Below are 14731 nucleotides of genomic sequence, written 5' to 3'. Positions count from 1 at the left end.
TCTAGGGCAGAGCAGAGGAGAAGAGAACAGATCAGAGGAAAACAAGCAGAGCAGGATCAGAGCAGAATTCTAACACTGTGTCTGGGGAAGCTTTCCCTTGCTGGAGCAGAATTGTTACACTCTGGGCTGTAACATTTCTGTAGAGCAGTGAGGAGTAAAACTGTAACAACCCAGCTGGGGAAATCCTCCCCTGCTAGAGCAGAATTGTTACACTTGCATGAGGGAAACCTTTCCTGGAACAAGGATTGTTAACACTTAGCTGGGGAAACTGTCCCTCACTGGAACAGAGCTGTAGGTATTCCTTGGCTTCTGACTACCAAGATACCTTTTCCCTTTTGAGCTGTAACACATCACAGAGAGACCTTGTCTCAAAAAAAAAAAAAATCCAGAATAAAGATGGGTATATGACTCAGCATAGAGCACATGCTTAGCACATGTGATGCTGAGTTTAATGTCCAACACCACATGCATGTAATATGCATGTATACACTAGCATCCTACACCTAAACACTTCTCCCATCTTCCTCCAAGATCACCCAGGCTAAGTGACAACTATATCTCACCCAGCCAGGATCACTGTGGTCGCCTGCTCACTGCACTGGCTGCTGTTCTAACCCTTACACCATAGAACATTCTCAAAAGCACCCAGAATGCTGTCAACACTTTTTCATCTATTTTGTTCTACTGTAGCTGCTTCTCATCTAAGGCTAAAACACAAGACTCTAAAAATGGCATAAAAGGTTCTGCATATCTGGTCCATTATGTCCATCTTCATTAAATATACCTTACCCCATGAAAGATAACCGTGTGTCACAACTGGCTTCTTTGCTCCCCCACAAAAAGTCTGTATGCATACAGATAAGCACAAAGGAAGCCAGGAAAAGTTACACACACAGCTTATCTCTTCAATGGAATGAGGCACTTAGCTGTAGTTTACAACCTGGTGGTCTCTTGCTGTCTGACGAGCTAGGCTTTCTTCACACCTCCCAGAATTTATGTTTTTTTTTTTTCTTTTTTCTTTTTTTTTATGAGAAGTTTTATTAGAAAGGGGAGTGAGAGAGAAGGGAAAAGAGGTAACGAGACAGAGACACCTGGAGCAGAAGAGAGAGCTAGAATTTATGTTTACTTATCCCAGACCCTTCCCCCCACCAAAACCTTGCTTCTAAGACATAAAACCCACCCTTCATGAATGATGTTACTTATACTTCACAACAACCTAAATGGCTTCTATGTTATTTTAGGGCCAGGCCAATCCTAAATCCTGGGCACTATCTCTGAGTCAAAAGTACTCATTTATATGAAAGAGGCTAGATGTACTTTGTCTCAGAACAAGCATCTCTCTCTCTCTCTCTCTCTCTCTCTCTCTCTCTCTCTCTCTCTCTCTCTCTGTTAAAGACAGAGTTTCTCTGTGTAGCCCCAATCCTAACTGTCCTGGAATTAGCTCTGAAGACCAGGCTGGCTTTGAACTCAGAGATCTCTTGTCTCTAACTCCCAGGTGTTGGAACTAAAGGTATGTACCACCACTGCCCAGCACATGTCTTAAATTAGTTATGCTTAAATATGGCTAAAATAAATGATCTGGTATCAGCATCAGTACCTACAAATCAGGCTGAACCAAGTTTCATTCTTGTCTCTTCATGGATCGTTTCCCTGCCTGCTACAAAGCCCATAAAATTATACCACACCCATTACCCACCAGAGCTACACAGTGAAACCCTATCACAAAGGGAGGGGGTCAGCAAAAGGAGTGAGCAGGCCACTCAGGTAGAAAGCTGGGGATGCTGTAGAAGTCAACAGCAGTAAGGAGTGAGCTCTACTGTGTTCCCTGGCCCCAAAAGATATGGGCGAAGAAGTGAGCATCCACAACCTATGACTTCACAGGTTCTGACCCTGGTATATTCTCATTTTTGTTACATACTCTATATCACTTAAAATGTTTTTTAATTAAAAAATATTTCTTAACTTTTTTTCCTGAGACAAGGACTCAGTAAATAACTGTCTGTCCTGGAACTACTTATGTAGACTGCCCTTAAACTCACAGAGATCCATCTAATTGTCTCTGTCTTCAAGTTCCCCTCCCCTTTTAAATTAAAAAAAATAATTTTTCAGGTTTTTTTTTTTTTTTTTTTTTGAGACAGGGCTTCTCTGAGTAGCTCTTGCTGTCCTGGAACTTGCTTTGTAGACTAGGCTAGCCTCAAACTCAGAGATCTACCTGCCTCTGCCTACCAAGTGCTGGGTGGGATTAAAGGTGTGCACCACTGCCAGGCTTAGATTGGGTAAATTTATCCAGGAAGACACACCAGAACTGTGGGTGGCACAGTCTCATAGGCTGAGGTTCTGGGTTGAATAAAATGGAGGTGAGCTAAGCCCCACGCATTTGTCCCTCCCTGCTTCCTGGCCATACAGTGTGGCCAGCTGTTCCCTGCTTTTTGCAACCCTTTCCCTGCTAAAATGGATTGTAACCCCTAAAACTGTAAGCCAAAAATAAACTCTCCCATAAGTCATTTTGGAGAGCAATCATTCATAGCAATGGGGAAAGTAACCGATACTGGGTCTAAAATTTCAGAGCTCATCTGTGACTGCGCACATTTTTCTCCTCTTCTATATCTAACCATGCTGAGGTGATGTCTCCAACTTTGAATCCCTGGTCTTTTGAGACAATAATCTCATGTCTGTCATGCTGGTCTCAAGCTGAGGCTGACCTTGAACACTTCTGATTCTCTTGCCTTTAACTCCCAAGTGCTGGGGTTGCAAACATGTACCACCACGTCTGGTTTCTGCAGTGCTGGGGATTGAACCCAGGGCTCTGTGCATACTAGGAAATCACTCTGCCAAGTGGGCTGCATCCACAGCTCTTGAATCTGTCTACCTCATCTCCATTGCACGGTTCAGTCCATCTATCACCTAAACTACTACAAAGCCTTCTTTAGTAACCCTGTCTTATCTCTCTCCCATTCATCCTTTCTAAAGTTATAAATTAGAATTTCAAGACCTGCAGTGGCTCTCCCATCACCCAGAAAAAAATCCATGGTCATTGCAATGGCATATAGCAAGTTCCAGGAGTGCTTGCTGAATAAAGAGAAAACGCTTGAGAAAATTGTCAGAAAGGGACTTGCAGTGTCTAGAGCAGGTTACCAAATTCATGGCAGTGAGAGTGACAGACAAAAACAACTAGAACTTGTTCCTGTGATGAGAGCAACTACTGGTAACTGAGGCAGGACTAGTTAAGGGTACAGCAGAGACGGATGAGGGCAGAGCTAGTTATGCTGGAGGTGAAATGAGATTGAATCAGTATCCCAGATGTGCAACTGGGGCAGCAGCTTCCTCCCGGAATCAGGAAGGGGGGCAAACAAAAGGGGTGCAGAAGCTGGCCAGGTACAGGCTGGATGGAGGAGGGCAGGGTTTTCCTTTCTCGGGAAATAGGAAAGGAACATTATAAGCCTCTAGAAGCTTAACATCCCGTGATTTCTAGCAATTTCTATTTCTTCTGTAGATGCTGGACAAATGCAGCTTGAAACCACCCTTGGTCTCGACAGTCGCCATGAGTCTCTTGCCCATCCTGTAACTGGCCAGGGATAGGCAGCCACAGGAGCAGACTCTCAGCTCACCTGCTCCCAGCCACCAGCTCTTCCAGAGTCTGCTTGAGCCGTGTGCAGGCCCCCAAACCCGACCTGCGCTGCATCTTCTCAACCTCCTGCAGACCCTGGTCCTGTGTGGGCTCCAGCAGAAGTCAGTCTTGAGGGTCCCTGGCCCGACCCCCACCCATTCATACCACTGGTTTGGCTTCTCTAGCCCCCTTCTGAGTCCACTCCATCCATCACTGTTTCCACCCCTTTCCAAGCTCCCACAACTTTGTTCTCCTCAGTCTTCCTAGAAACTTCAAACCGTGTCCTGGTCCTGCCCCAACAAGGCATGAGCTCTACACCTTAGTGTCTACTTTGAAGCAGCCCCTTCAAAAGCTGAGTCTCTGGTGTCCTGTATCTGGACCCTTCCCTTCAGGGGCCACCTTGCTCTCACCAGCCTCTCGGCTACTTTGCACACACTGTTGCTGCTATGCAGGCGCCAAGTATAATCCTCCCAGCGGCTCCATACATGCAGGCAGGGCTTCCGGTGCCGCAGAGGCAAGCAGAGGTATGGCCTGGGGAGAGGGAGGGGGTTGGGGCCATCCTGCATGCTTGAGAGCCTCTCTATACCCTTCTACATGTTGCCCCGATCACTTACCCATTGCCATCCACAGGCTCGGGACACTGAGCAGGTGTCCCCAGCAACTCTTCCTCCTCTTGCCCTGCCCCTCTGTCCTCGGGTCCCAGGAGAGGCTGAGCTTCTAGCGTGCTGCCTCTAGCTGTCTCATCAGACCTTGACCTTTGGCCCAACTGCTCCTCTCTGCGGCCTGCATGACCTGCCCCCCCAACATCAAGGATCAGAGAGCATCCAGCTGAGGGTCATATGCATCTCTCTGCAGCCTCTCCCTCAATAGGGGCAGAACCCACCACTCTCCCTGAAGGTGGACCTCCCTCCTGTGCCCTAAAGTCTGAAACAAGAGGGCAAACCCATCATCTTCAGTGCTCATCTAGGGCACATACCAATGGAAATCTCCAAACTGATAGGCTGCTTAGCCAGTGAAGGATCAATCATGGTGGCCTCAAAGACCACTGCGAAAAGCAGGAAATCTTCACAGGGTGCCAGGGCATTCTAGGAAAGAGGGCAAGGTCAGCTGGGGTCAGTTCCCACCCTCCCAAGGAGCAGTCTGCTCTATGCCTTGTTACAATGCCCACAGGAAGATATCAGCTAAGGTCTGGGCGCTCTGTGCGTGTCTTACCTCCCTCTTGGCCCCTGCTATCTCCCCATACATTGATCCAGAGGAAAGATTCTCTATGGTCCACACCTTCTATATGCATCATGTCTATGTACATCAGCTGACATGAGCACATACTGAATTCTTCCTCCAAGTTCCCAAATTGATAACAGCAGTGTGATTTCTAATGCTTGGAAAGGGATTTACAAGGCCTCGAGCAGAGGATCACCACCACCAACCCCACCTCTGGCAGAGGCAGCAAGTCCTCCACCTCCATCGTACTAGGGAACTCAGGGGTATCCCCACTGGCACCGGCATCCACAGGCTTCTGGATGCCAGCTGGGGCTTGACCCTGATTGGTTTTCTTCTTCTTTTTCTTCCCAGCGAGTCGGGACAATCTGGACCTCTGTGTGCTCTGGGGGGATGTAGGTTCAACTCTGCCTTCCAACACCTCCATGGACACAGCTACCAGAAGTCTGCCCCGGAACCAAACGCCTTCTCCAACACCTTCATTGAGACTTTGAAGAGCATCCCGGAACCTGCCACTGGGGAGCGAGCCATAGAGGGGCACCCAAGCTGGACCAAAAGTGGGGTTAAACCCGGCTGTGGGGGACAAGAACAGGGTAAATGGAGACTGTTCTGGACACCTTTGTAACCTCTAGGTGTTGGGGGGAGGGAGAGAAGGCTGAGTTCTGGAAGGGAACAGGTCTGTGACAATAGCAGACAGAGGACCTCACTAGGCTTCAGAGGGGAGCTAAGGTTGGAGTGGATGTACTGGTGTGGTAGTTGGTGGAGGGGGCAGTGGATATTGAAACTGCTGGCTTCAGAGTGGTCATTTTGCAGCAAGGCTTGACTGGAACGGCGGGGGGTGGGGGTCGTGGTCCGAAGGCAGAGCCTGGCTTAGAACAGTTCATTTTGTGGGGTGGAAGGTCATCTCTAGGTTCTAAGGATGACCTTTCTTCTGAGGGGCTAATGTGAGCCAAGGCAGACAGGGCCCCATGCACAGGCCAGTTATGCTCACCCGCGCGGCCAGAGTTTGAGATCTGCCTCAGGTCCAGCACATGTGTGGCGAGCACCACATCCAGGAGTGGTGCATCGTCAAGCAGCTGCAGGCGAAGGCCACGTGTTAGCGGTGGGAAGAGTTCCACAAAGCTCAACTGCTCGTTCCACTCTGGTGCTGTCTCCTCTCCACACACCGAAGTCTCACCCTGAAGGCCAAGTCAGGCAGAGGGGGGGTCAGTGTGGGTCCCAAAAGATGGTTCTGCAGGTTGTAGCACTGGATATCAAGCGCGGGGACCTGAGTTTGATCCCCAGGTCCTATACAGGTTGTCCTCTGCCCGCCATACACATGCCATGGCACTCAGTGCACCCACACACATACGCAAAATAAATAATAAAGGCTGGAGAGAGCTCCGTGATTATTAAGTTAATACTCTTCCAGGGAGTGTTTGCTCCCCAGTGTACGCATCGTGCAATTCACCCTCTACCACCTTGACTCGAGCTACAGGGGATCTGAGACCCTCTTCAGGCCTCCATGGGCACGTGTACTCATGTACACAGAATACCACACAGATATTCATACATACACATAATTGAGAATAGCTGGGCATTGTGGCACATGCCTTAATTCTACCAAGGGAATCAGAGTTCCAGGCTAGGTAGGGCTACATAGTAAAACCTTATCTCAAAATGAATAAAAAAAAGATATCTGTGAAAAATAATTTTTTAAAAAGACTCAAACAGTGGCATAGGGGGACAGAAATGACTTACCTGCTGCCCCAGGAAGCTCACCCGTACATAGGGTTCCAGGAGGACGTGTTGGTCATGCAATGCATGGGCCAGACTGCCTAGCAGCCCCATGCGCACTGTAGGAAGGCCCTCTGCACGGTACACACGCACACGCAGGCATGCCCACGGCCTCTCAGCCTGCACCCCACGTGGCAGAAGTAGATTCCTAGGAACAGCCCACACTGAGGAGTAAAGCTACAGCCTGAGCCCCTCTGCTTCTGTGACCCCAATGAGGCCATGCCTTGTCCAATTCTCCACTCCCCTGACACCCCAGCTCACTTCTCAATGTCTGAACTGGTCCCTGGGCTTGGAGGTGGCAGTGGAAGGGGAAGGTCCCCACGTGCCCTCACAGACAAGGTGATCCTGACAAAGCCCTTGGTCCCAGATCGGATGTCACAGGGGTCATGTAGAGGAGCCCACTTCTGGTGGAAATGCCCATCTAAGGACAGAGGGATAGGACAAGGAGTGAGAGGCTGCCTAACGAATGTCCCGAGTTGTTACATTGGACAACGGCTGGGGTTCCAGGCGACGCATTCTGTCGGTGTAGAAAGAAGATCCTAAATTCAAGAAAGGTCAGCCATCACAAGAGACGGCTGTCTCAGGGGTTAGCGCACTGGGGATGGCAGCACAGGTGAGTGCCCAGAGCTCAGTTTCTGGACTCTTTGCTCATGTCAATGAGGTTCAACAACAGGAGGGTTCAATACCTGGCTGGTCCAAGGCCATGCCCAGATCCATCCTGAAGGTACCTATCCTGGTGGCCATAAATGGGAGGGTCTTCGAGTGGAAAGCCTGGGGAGAGAGGGGTCAGTCCTGGTGCTTTGACACCTTTCTCCTTGTCCCCCTGTAAGTCTCTCTATAGCCCTATCAGGGCTTTTAACTCATGGTGCTCCTCCTGTCTCAGCCACCCAAATACTCAGCTGGGCATCACCCCTTTCTCAACATAATCCTCTTTCCCACTCACAGTGACCTCCAGCAGCAAGTCTCGGAGGTGAAGCCGAGTCTTGTGAAATTCGAACAAGAAGTACTAGATTGAGGGAGATGAGAAGGGAGAGAAGGTCAGGTGTGAAAGGCACTCAGCTTGCCCAGAAATCTTGCAAAGAGAATGTGGCCCCTTTCCTAAAAGGTGCCTACACTCTTCACTCACAAAACCTGCATCATTGCGCCTGGGCCCTGCCCTCTCCAGGAACAAGGTGTCTCTGGATCACCTCCGTTCTCTGGAGCCCGCCCTCTTCCTTGGTGGTGCTCACCTCGTTGTAGAAGGGGCAGTTGGTTCCACGCTGTGTTGTGGTCACACGGCGCTGATCCCCTACGCGCACAGCCACATAGGGGTTAATATCGACTCCCACCAGTTTCTGGGCCTCAAGAACGGTGACCCCCACCTAGGTAAGGAATGCAAGAGGAGGAGGGAAGAGAGTGAGACCTGCCTGGATGAGGGGAGAAACCTGGGAGATTCCATGAGGGTTAGAGTATGCCCAAGGGTCATACCTGGAAGTCCTGGGCTTTGCACACCTGCAAGGGATCCCCACGGGGCAGGCCCAGGGAGCGGCTGTAGAGGGGCATAGGGTCAACTTCACTTCCTCTTCCTCACCCACCCACATGTGCACTCGCCCAGCGCTGGGATAAGAACTCCCTACCATGAATATTTGGAGTTTAAGTCCTTTCAGATTGCATTGCCCTACCTACATCTTAGGCCAACATCCAGAATTTAACTCATTCTTGAGCGCTGAACACATTTGTTTGCTCAGCAAAAGTTCGAGACCTGCTGTGTGCCAGCTCTGTTCTAAGAGCTGGGACACTGACATGAATAACAGACAAAACCCATCCTAATCAAATTTCTTTACTAACTAAACATGATGGTGTCTGTGCCTATAAGTGAATGACCCTTGATGCCAGAGTATCCACCTCTCCCCTACACCCTGGTGTGGACGGGAGTGGCCTTATGTATGACAAAGACTGACTCAGGGACAGGGTGTGAGTGCGGGTGCATGGAGTACATTACCTTTTGAGGGGGCTGAACATCACCCTAGAAATGTCCACGTCAGGCTCGTCCTCCAGGTCCAGCTCCAGCTCCAGCTCGTTCTCTTCATCGTCCCATGTCCCTAGGCTTCGAGCTAGCCTGCGGCCCAAAGCCACTGCCCGACGCTCCAGCCAGGCCTCCCCAGGCCTGATGGGAAAGGCCCTCAGAGGTCATGCCTAGGACTGGTCACCTGTTGCTGGGCATCCCTTGGTTTTGCTTATTTTATGATTGACCTTTGACTTCAGATTGACCCCACTATCTGGGACTAATTCTTTTTTGTTTGTTTTGTTTGAGACAGAGAAACTCTGTGTAACAGCCCCGGCTGTTCTGGAACTCCCTTTGTAGACCAGACAGGCCTCTAACTCGGAGATCTGCCTGCCTCTGTCTTCCAAGATCTGGGAATAAAGGCGTGCCACCCCACCTGGCTTTGGACTCTTAGTCCTGAGACCATTCTAATTTCAGAACTTAATCCTGCTGCAAGTCTGACCTTAGAATTCACTAGTCCAAATCTCAAACCCTGGCACTAACTCCATGTCACTCAAAACTGACCCTGTGGCTCTCAGCCACTCCCACATACTTACTCTGCCTCCTGGAAGCCCACATTGGGGATGATCAACTCTGAGCTGGGAGGGAAAACAGAGAAGTGAGACCTGACTGCTTAATGATAACCTGGGAGAGCACACTTGGGGTCACAGTGCCCAGCGCACCCAGCAAGGAGACCAATGCTCCTTTTCTCTCTTCAGGCTGTTTCATCTGGGGACACCACCCTTGCTTAGGATTACCTGTCTCGAATGGGTGTCCCAAAGTCTTCCTCTGCCCAGGTTCCAGCAGCTCCCTCAGGAGGCTGATACTTTAAGTCAAGCTCCACCTGGATCTGAAACCAGATATGGTGCCCATAGGTCCCCTCAAACTGACATGGGGCTGGGCGAGTACCAGGACAATGCATTACACGATGTCTGCAAAGAGAGACCCTTTGGGCTGTCTGTAGTAACATGTTCCTCTCTCATTATCAATAATGTTAGCATTCACAGTCTTCTACATTGCTAGCTGCTAAAAGAAGTAAAGTCGGCTTTCTTTAATGACATGACCCTGGTGGGTCAACTACACTCCAAGGCAGGCCCCACTCCCAAGAGTAGTCAGACAACATAAACTGAACTATTGTCACAGGGTGAAAAAAAAAAAGAAAAAGAAAACTCACAGTTGGATGGGAAAGGAAGTGAGGGTGGAGAGGAGACACATGGGAAGAGTTGAGGGTGAATATGATCAAAATACATTAAGTTCTCATATAATTAATAAAGAATATTACTTTTTAAAATAGTCACAACCTTCTCGAGAACTGTGGGCAATGGTCTGGGGAGATGGCCTAGTAGGTTAAAGGATGCATGCTGACAAGCCTGACAACCTGAGTTTGATGCCCAGAACCTACAAAGTAGAGGAAGAGAACCAACTCCTAGGTGTCTTGTAACTTCTGCACATATGTCCACTCACATAAAAAATAAATGTTTGGCTGGGCAGTGGTAGTGTACACCTTTAATCTCAGTACTCAGGAGGCAGAAGCAGGTGATCTCTGAGGACCAGAGGCTAGCCTGGTCCACAGAGTGAGTTCCAGAATAGCCAGGGATGCACAAAGAATTCCTGTCTTGAAAACCAAAATAACTAAATAAATGTTTACAGGGCTGGAGAGATGGCCCATCTGTTAATAGCACTGGCTGTTCTTCCAGAGGACTTGGGTTCAATTCCCAGCACCCACATGGTGACTCAAAAACATCTATAATGGGATCTGATTTCCTCTTCTGGCGTGCAAGTGTACATGGAGGCAGGGCACTTATATACATAAAGTGCATGAATAAATAAATCTTTAAAAACTAAAAAGTAATATTTCAAATAATTTTTGAGACAGGGTTTTAGTGTGGTCTGGAAGTCACTGTATAAATCAAGCTGGCCTGGAACTCAGATCCACCTGCCTCTGCTAGGATTAAAGGTATACATTACCACACTCAGCTATAAATAAAAAGGAAATCAATGAAAAGGACTTAAGACTGGAGATCCAGATCAGTTGGTCGAGTGCTTTCCTAGCGTTCAGAAAGGCTCGGGTTTGGACTCAGCAGCACTGAAAACAAATCTAAGCCTGGAAAACACAAAACAAACAGCAACAAAACTCGACTGCAATGGGCAAGTTACCTCTTGAGCCTATTCCTTCTCTGTTCTTGGCCGTCACAGCTCTACGTGGCCTGTCCCTGACAACTTTTCTAGCTCCATCTCATTCTAGGTTTCTGTACCGCTCAGCACCCCAACTACGGCCCATCAGCAGCACACTGGAATTTCACATATTCAGGCTCCTCAGAACATTCTTCTTCCTACTTTGTTTCCCCAAGAGAACTCTTCCAGCCTCCCCATCTAGGTCACAGACTGGTTATACACACTCATAGACTCTTACTGTAACATTTACCAGCAACAAATATACTTCTACCTATGTGGATGCTTGCTTAGTGTTGGCCCCCCCTTGGTTCAGCTAGTGAGCTTCAATAAGCAAATCTTTGTTTGGTTTTGCTTACCACTGAATCCCTACTTCCCAACATCATTCTTGAACTTAACCAACGCTTGAATGAAAAAGTAGGTCTGACTCTCCACTATGTAAAGGAGGAAACAGCTTAGAGATGCTGGACTCTTCTAGATTCTCCAATGGGAAGTGGCAGATCTGAGATTTAAAGCCAAGTCCACTTCTTCTAAAGATGCTCAACCTTCCATGAAATGCCAGGAAAATCCTACCAGGTTCATCATGGTGGCCCATAAGAAGTGAGCCTATCCCAGAGCCAAGGAGCAACAGTAGACTTACCACACCCCTCAGAAATAGCCTGCTTCTGGCCCGTGTAGGACTCAGGCAGGGGCTGCAAGAAATGGAGCCTGAGCTGGAGCCCTGGGCTTGTCACTCCTGTCTGTCAAGTTCTCCCCTCAGTTAAATGGAACCCTCTGTTTGGAATAAGTCTCAGGCTTGCTGGTGGTAGGCTGGTGGCACTCACCGGGGACACTTGGAGTTTCTCGTCCACTAGAGCTTCCCTCAGCACCCAGTGGCCAGCACTCTGTAACTGCTGCAGGGAGACCACCAGGGTCCCCAGGGGCCTGGAAGAGTGGCATTGAGCAGAAGAGTGAGCAGGTAGTTGACACCAAGCCATTCTCTGGCTTCCTCCAGTTCTACTCACCTGGGGCTGAACACACGGCTACAGTTGACCACCTGAACAGACAGACTCTCCCCAGCCAGTGGAGATCCATAGTGGGGCCAACGAAACAGCTGGGGACAGGAAAAAGCTCGTAAGCAGATGCTAGGCTGACCCTCACAGTTATTCCCAACTGTTCAAATGGAAGGCTACACCTAGGAGTGATCTTCCAAGCCTGGAACAAACTCCTCCAGCAGGGAGTTGACTTCAATCTAGGGCTGATGGAGGACTCCTTGCCAATCAAGCACTAACCCCACTAGTTTTAAGACTGACTTCTCAAACTAGAGCTTCTCAAACCCGAGACTCACACCATTTCTGGAGACACCTTCCAGGCCTAGGAATGAGTCCTTCTGCCCCAGCATGGACCCCAAAAGGAAAAAAAAAAAACTGACTTTTTTTTTTTTTTTTAAATTTATACTGACCTCACCAACATCTGCTTCTCGGCCACAATGAATTTTCCTTGTTTTCTGGGTAAAGCCTGCTCAACGATGAAGCTAGTTGTTTATCAGCCCCTCCACATACACAAATCATTTACCTCCCTGACCCATGGCCCACCGTCTAGTTCCCCACTCACACTTAAAGTAGAAGATAAGGAAACAAGTAGAAGCCAGGGAGGAGAGAGACAGGTTATAGCGCTGGCAAGGATGTAAGTTGGAGGGAATGAAGAATCCAGAACCCCCCAGTTCTACATCCATGCACGTCTCACCACGGAAGCAGAGCTTCACTTGTCGGTCATGGACCCCTGGCAGCCCTGTTAGATGTCTCACATACACAGTCAGAGCCATGGCGCAGTGCTCTGGCTTGCAGTCTGCCTGCTTGCCCTTCTGCTCACCAGTGTTGTCCATGACTCACTGGACTCACCCAGCAGGTTCAGCAATCCCTTCCCTCTAGTCAAACACACAGGGGACAGGCCTGGAGGTCATGGGTGGGAAGGATTGAGGCCTGGGGGTGGGGGGATAAGGTCTCCGGTTGTCAGCACAGAGCTCTGCTGGTACTATCGGCAGGATGGCAAGAAGCTTCAGCCTGTATCTCATCTTTGTGGGGTGGGAGCTAGGATGGAGAAGATCTCAGGCTGGTCCCTGGTAGCCTATGAGGCCTCAAGACTTGGTGTTCTTTCTATCACTGTGGTAAAATACCATGACCAAAAGCTACTTTTGGAAAGGGTTTATTTCACTCACACTTGCATATCAAAGAGCAGGAACACAAGCATGCAGAGGCAATGGAGGAGTTTCACTTACTGGCTTGCTCAGCCTGCCTTTTTCTGTTGTTTAGTTTTTAATAGAATCAAGGACTACCAGCCCAGGGATAAACTGGGCCCTTCCCCCATGAATAAGTTAATTAAGAAAATACCCAACAGGCTTGCCTAAAGCCCAATCTTACATAGATGTTCTCAATTGAGGTTTCTTCCTCTCATATGACTTTAGCTTGTGTCAAGTTGACATAAAACTAGTCAGGACAATTGACCCTAGTCAACTTAACACCAATACAACACTACTTAACAAGAACCTTTACATTTTTGTTTATCCCAAGATCTCATATTACTAAATAACACAATATAAAACATATTGGGCTAGGGTGGTGGTGGTGCATGCCTTTAATCCCAGCACTCGGGAGACAGAGGCAGGTGGATCTAAAAAGCTACACAGAGAAACCCTGTATTGAAAAACAAGCAAAAAGGGTTGGAGAGATGGCTCAGAGGTTAAGAGTGCTGACTGCTCTTGCAGAGGTCCTGAGTTCAATTTCCCCCAACCGTATGGTGGCTCACAGCCATCTGTAATAAGATCTGGTGCCCTCTTCTGGTGTGCAGGCAAACATGCAGATAGAACACTGTATACATAATAAATAAATCTTTAAAAAAAAAAAAAAAACAAGCAAGATTATTATTGGGAGCAAGATTTTTGAGACAGGGTTTCTCTGTGTAGCTCTGGCTGTCCTAGAACTCACTCTGTAGTCCAGGCTGGGCTCAACTGGGAAATCCTCCTGCCTCTGCCTCCAGAGTGCTGGGATTAAAGGCATGCACCACTGCCTGGCTAAAAGCCTGACAGCTCACTCTTTAAAAAATCCAAACACTTTAAAAATTACAGGCTCTTAGGATATAAGATTAACAAAAAAAAAATCAGTAGCCCTCCTATATACAGATGACAAATGGGCTGAGAAGGAAATCAGAGAAACATCACCCATTATAATAGCCACAAATAACATAAAATATTTTGGAGTAACTCTAGCCAAACAAGTGAAAGACCTGTATGACAAGAACTTCAGGTCTTTAAAGAAACAAATTGAAGATATCAGAAAATGGAAAGAGCTCCTATGCTCTTGGATAGGTACAATCAACATAGTCAAAAATGGCAGTCCTACCAAAAGTAATCTGTAATGCAATCCCCATCAAAATCCTAGCATAAGTCTTCACAGATCTTGAAAGAATAATACTCAACTTCATATGGAAAACCAAAGAACCCAGGATAGCCAAAACTATCCTGTACAATAAAGGATCATCTGGGGGCCATTGCCATCCCTGACTTTAAGCTCTATTATAGAGCTATAGTAATGAAAACAGCTTGGTACTGGCATAAAAACAGACAGGTAGACCAATGGACTTGAATCAAAGCCCCCAATATCAACCCACACCTATGTACCCCCCTTTTTTTTTAACAAAAAAGCTAAAAATATAAAACAGAAAAAGTAAAACATATTAACTGGCTGTCAACATGTAGAAGAATGCAAATGGATCCATATCTGCCCCGACCCACAGGGCAGTCAACAACGAAGAAGAAAATGGGGGACAAGGGATACAAAGAATGGACAGCAAGACAGTATTCTAATCAAGCTAACAATTTTTATTTTCTCAGGGGAGGCTTATATAGGACAATGCACAGGATGTGAGCAGGGTTTATATGTAACCAGGGCAGGGGCACT

The 14731-nt window shown here is 48.1% G+C and overlaps 1 protein-coding gene across 1 annotated transcript in view; it reads right to left on the bottom strand.

Moving 5' to 3' along the window:
- The window catches only part of LOC127224990 (fer-1-like protein 4), a 33731-nt gene extending 21027 nt beyond the window's left edge, over window positions 1-12704 (bottom strand). Inside the window, exons 1-19 of the mRNA XM_051188278.1 lie at window positions 12522-12704; window positions 12238-12293; window positions 11801-11889; window positions 11621-11720; window positions 9383-9474; window positions 9182-9223; window positions 8583-8747; window positions 8069-8129; window positions 7831-7962; window positions 7545-7607; window positions 7288-7372; window positions 6863-7022; window positions 6566-6749; window positions 5817-6003; window positions 5040-5398; window positions 4584-4692; window positions 4222-4399; window positions 4018-4138; window positions 3609-3709 (exon numbers count right to left, since the gene is read on the bottom strand). Coding sequence (XP_051044235.1) covers window positions 3609-3709; window positions 4018-4138; window positions 4222-4399; window positions 4584-4692; window positions 5040-5398; window positions 5817-6003; window positions 6566-6749; window positions 6863-7022; window positions 7288-7372; window positions 7545-7607; window positions 7831-7962; window positions 8069-8129; window positions 8583-8747; window positions 9182-9223; window positions 9383-9474; window positions 11621-11720; window positions 11801-11889; window positions 12238-12293; window positions 12522-12660 — 2423 coding nt within the window. The 5' untranslated portion in view covers window positions 12661-12704. The remainder of the gene's footprint in view (window positions 1-3608; window positions 3710-4017; window positions 4139-4221; window positions 4400-4583; window positions 4693-5039; window positions 5399-5816; window positions 6004-6565; window positions 6750-6862; window positions 7023-7287; window positions 7373-7544; window positions 7608-7830; window positions 7963-8068; window positions 8130-8582; window positions 8748-9181; window positions 9224-9382; window positions 9475-11620; window positions 11721-11800; window positions 11890-12237; window positions 12294-12521) is intronic.
- Between the last annotated feature and the right edge of the window lie 2027 nt (window positions 12705-14731).

This window comes from Phodopus roborovskii, unplaced genomic scaffold (assembly GCF_943737965.1).
Source record: "Phodopus roborovskii unplaced genomic scaffold, PHOROB, whole genome shotgun sequence".
NCBI lineage: Eukaryota > Metazoa > Chordata > Mammalia > Rodentia > Cricetidae > Phodopus > Phodopus roborovskii.
Note: the sequence above shows the minus strand (reverse complement) of the source record. Positions and strands in the feature narration are given on the sequence as shown.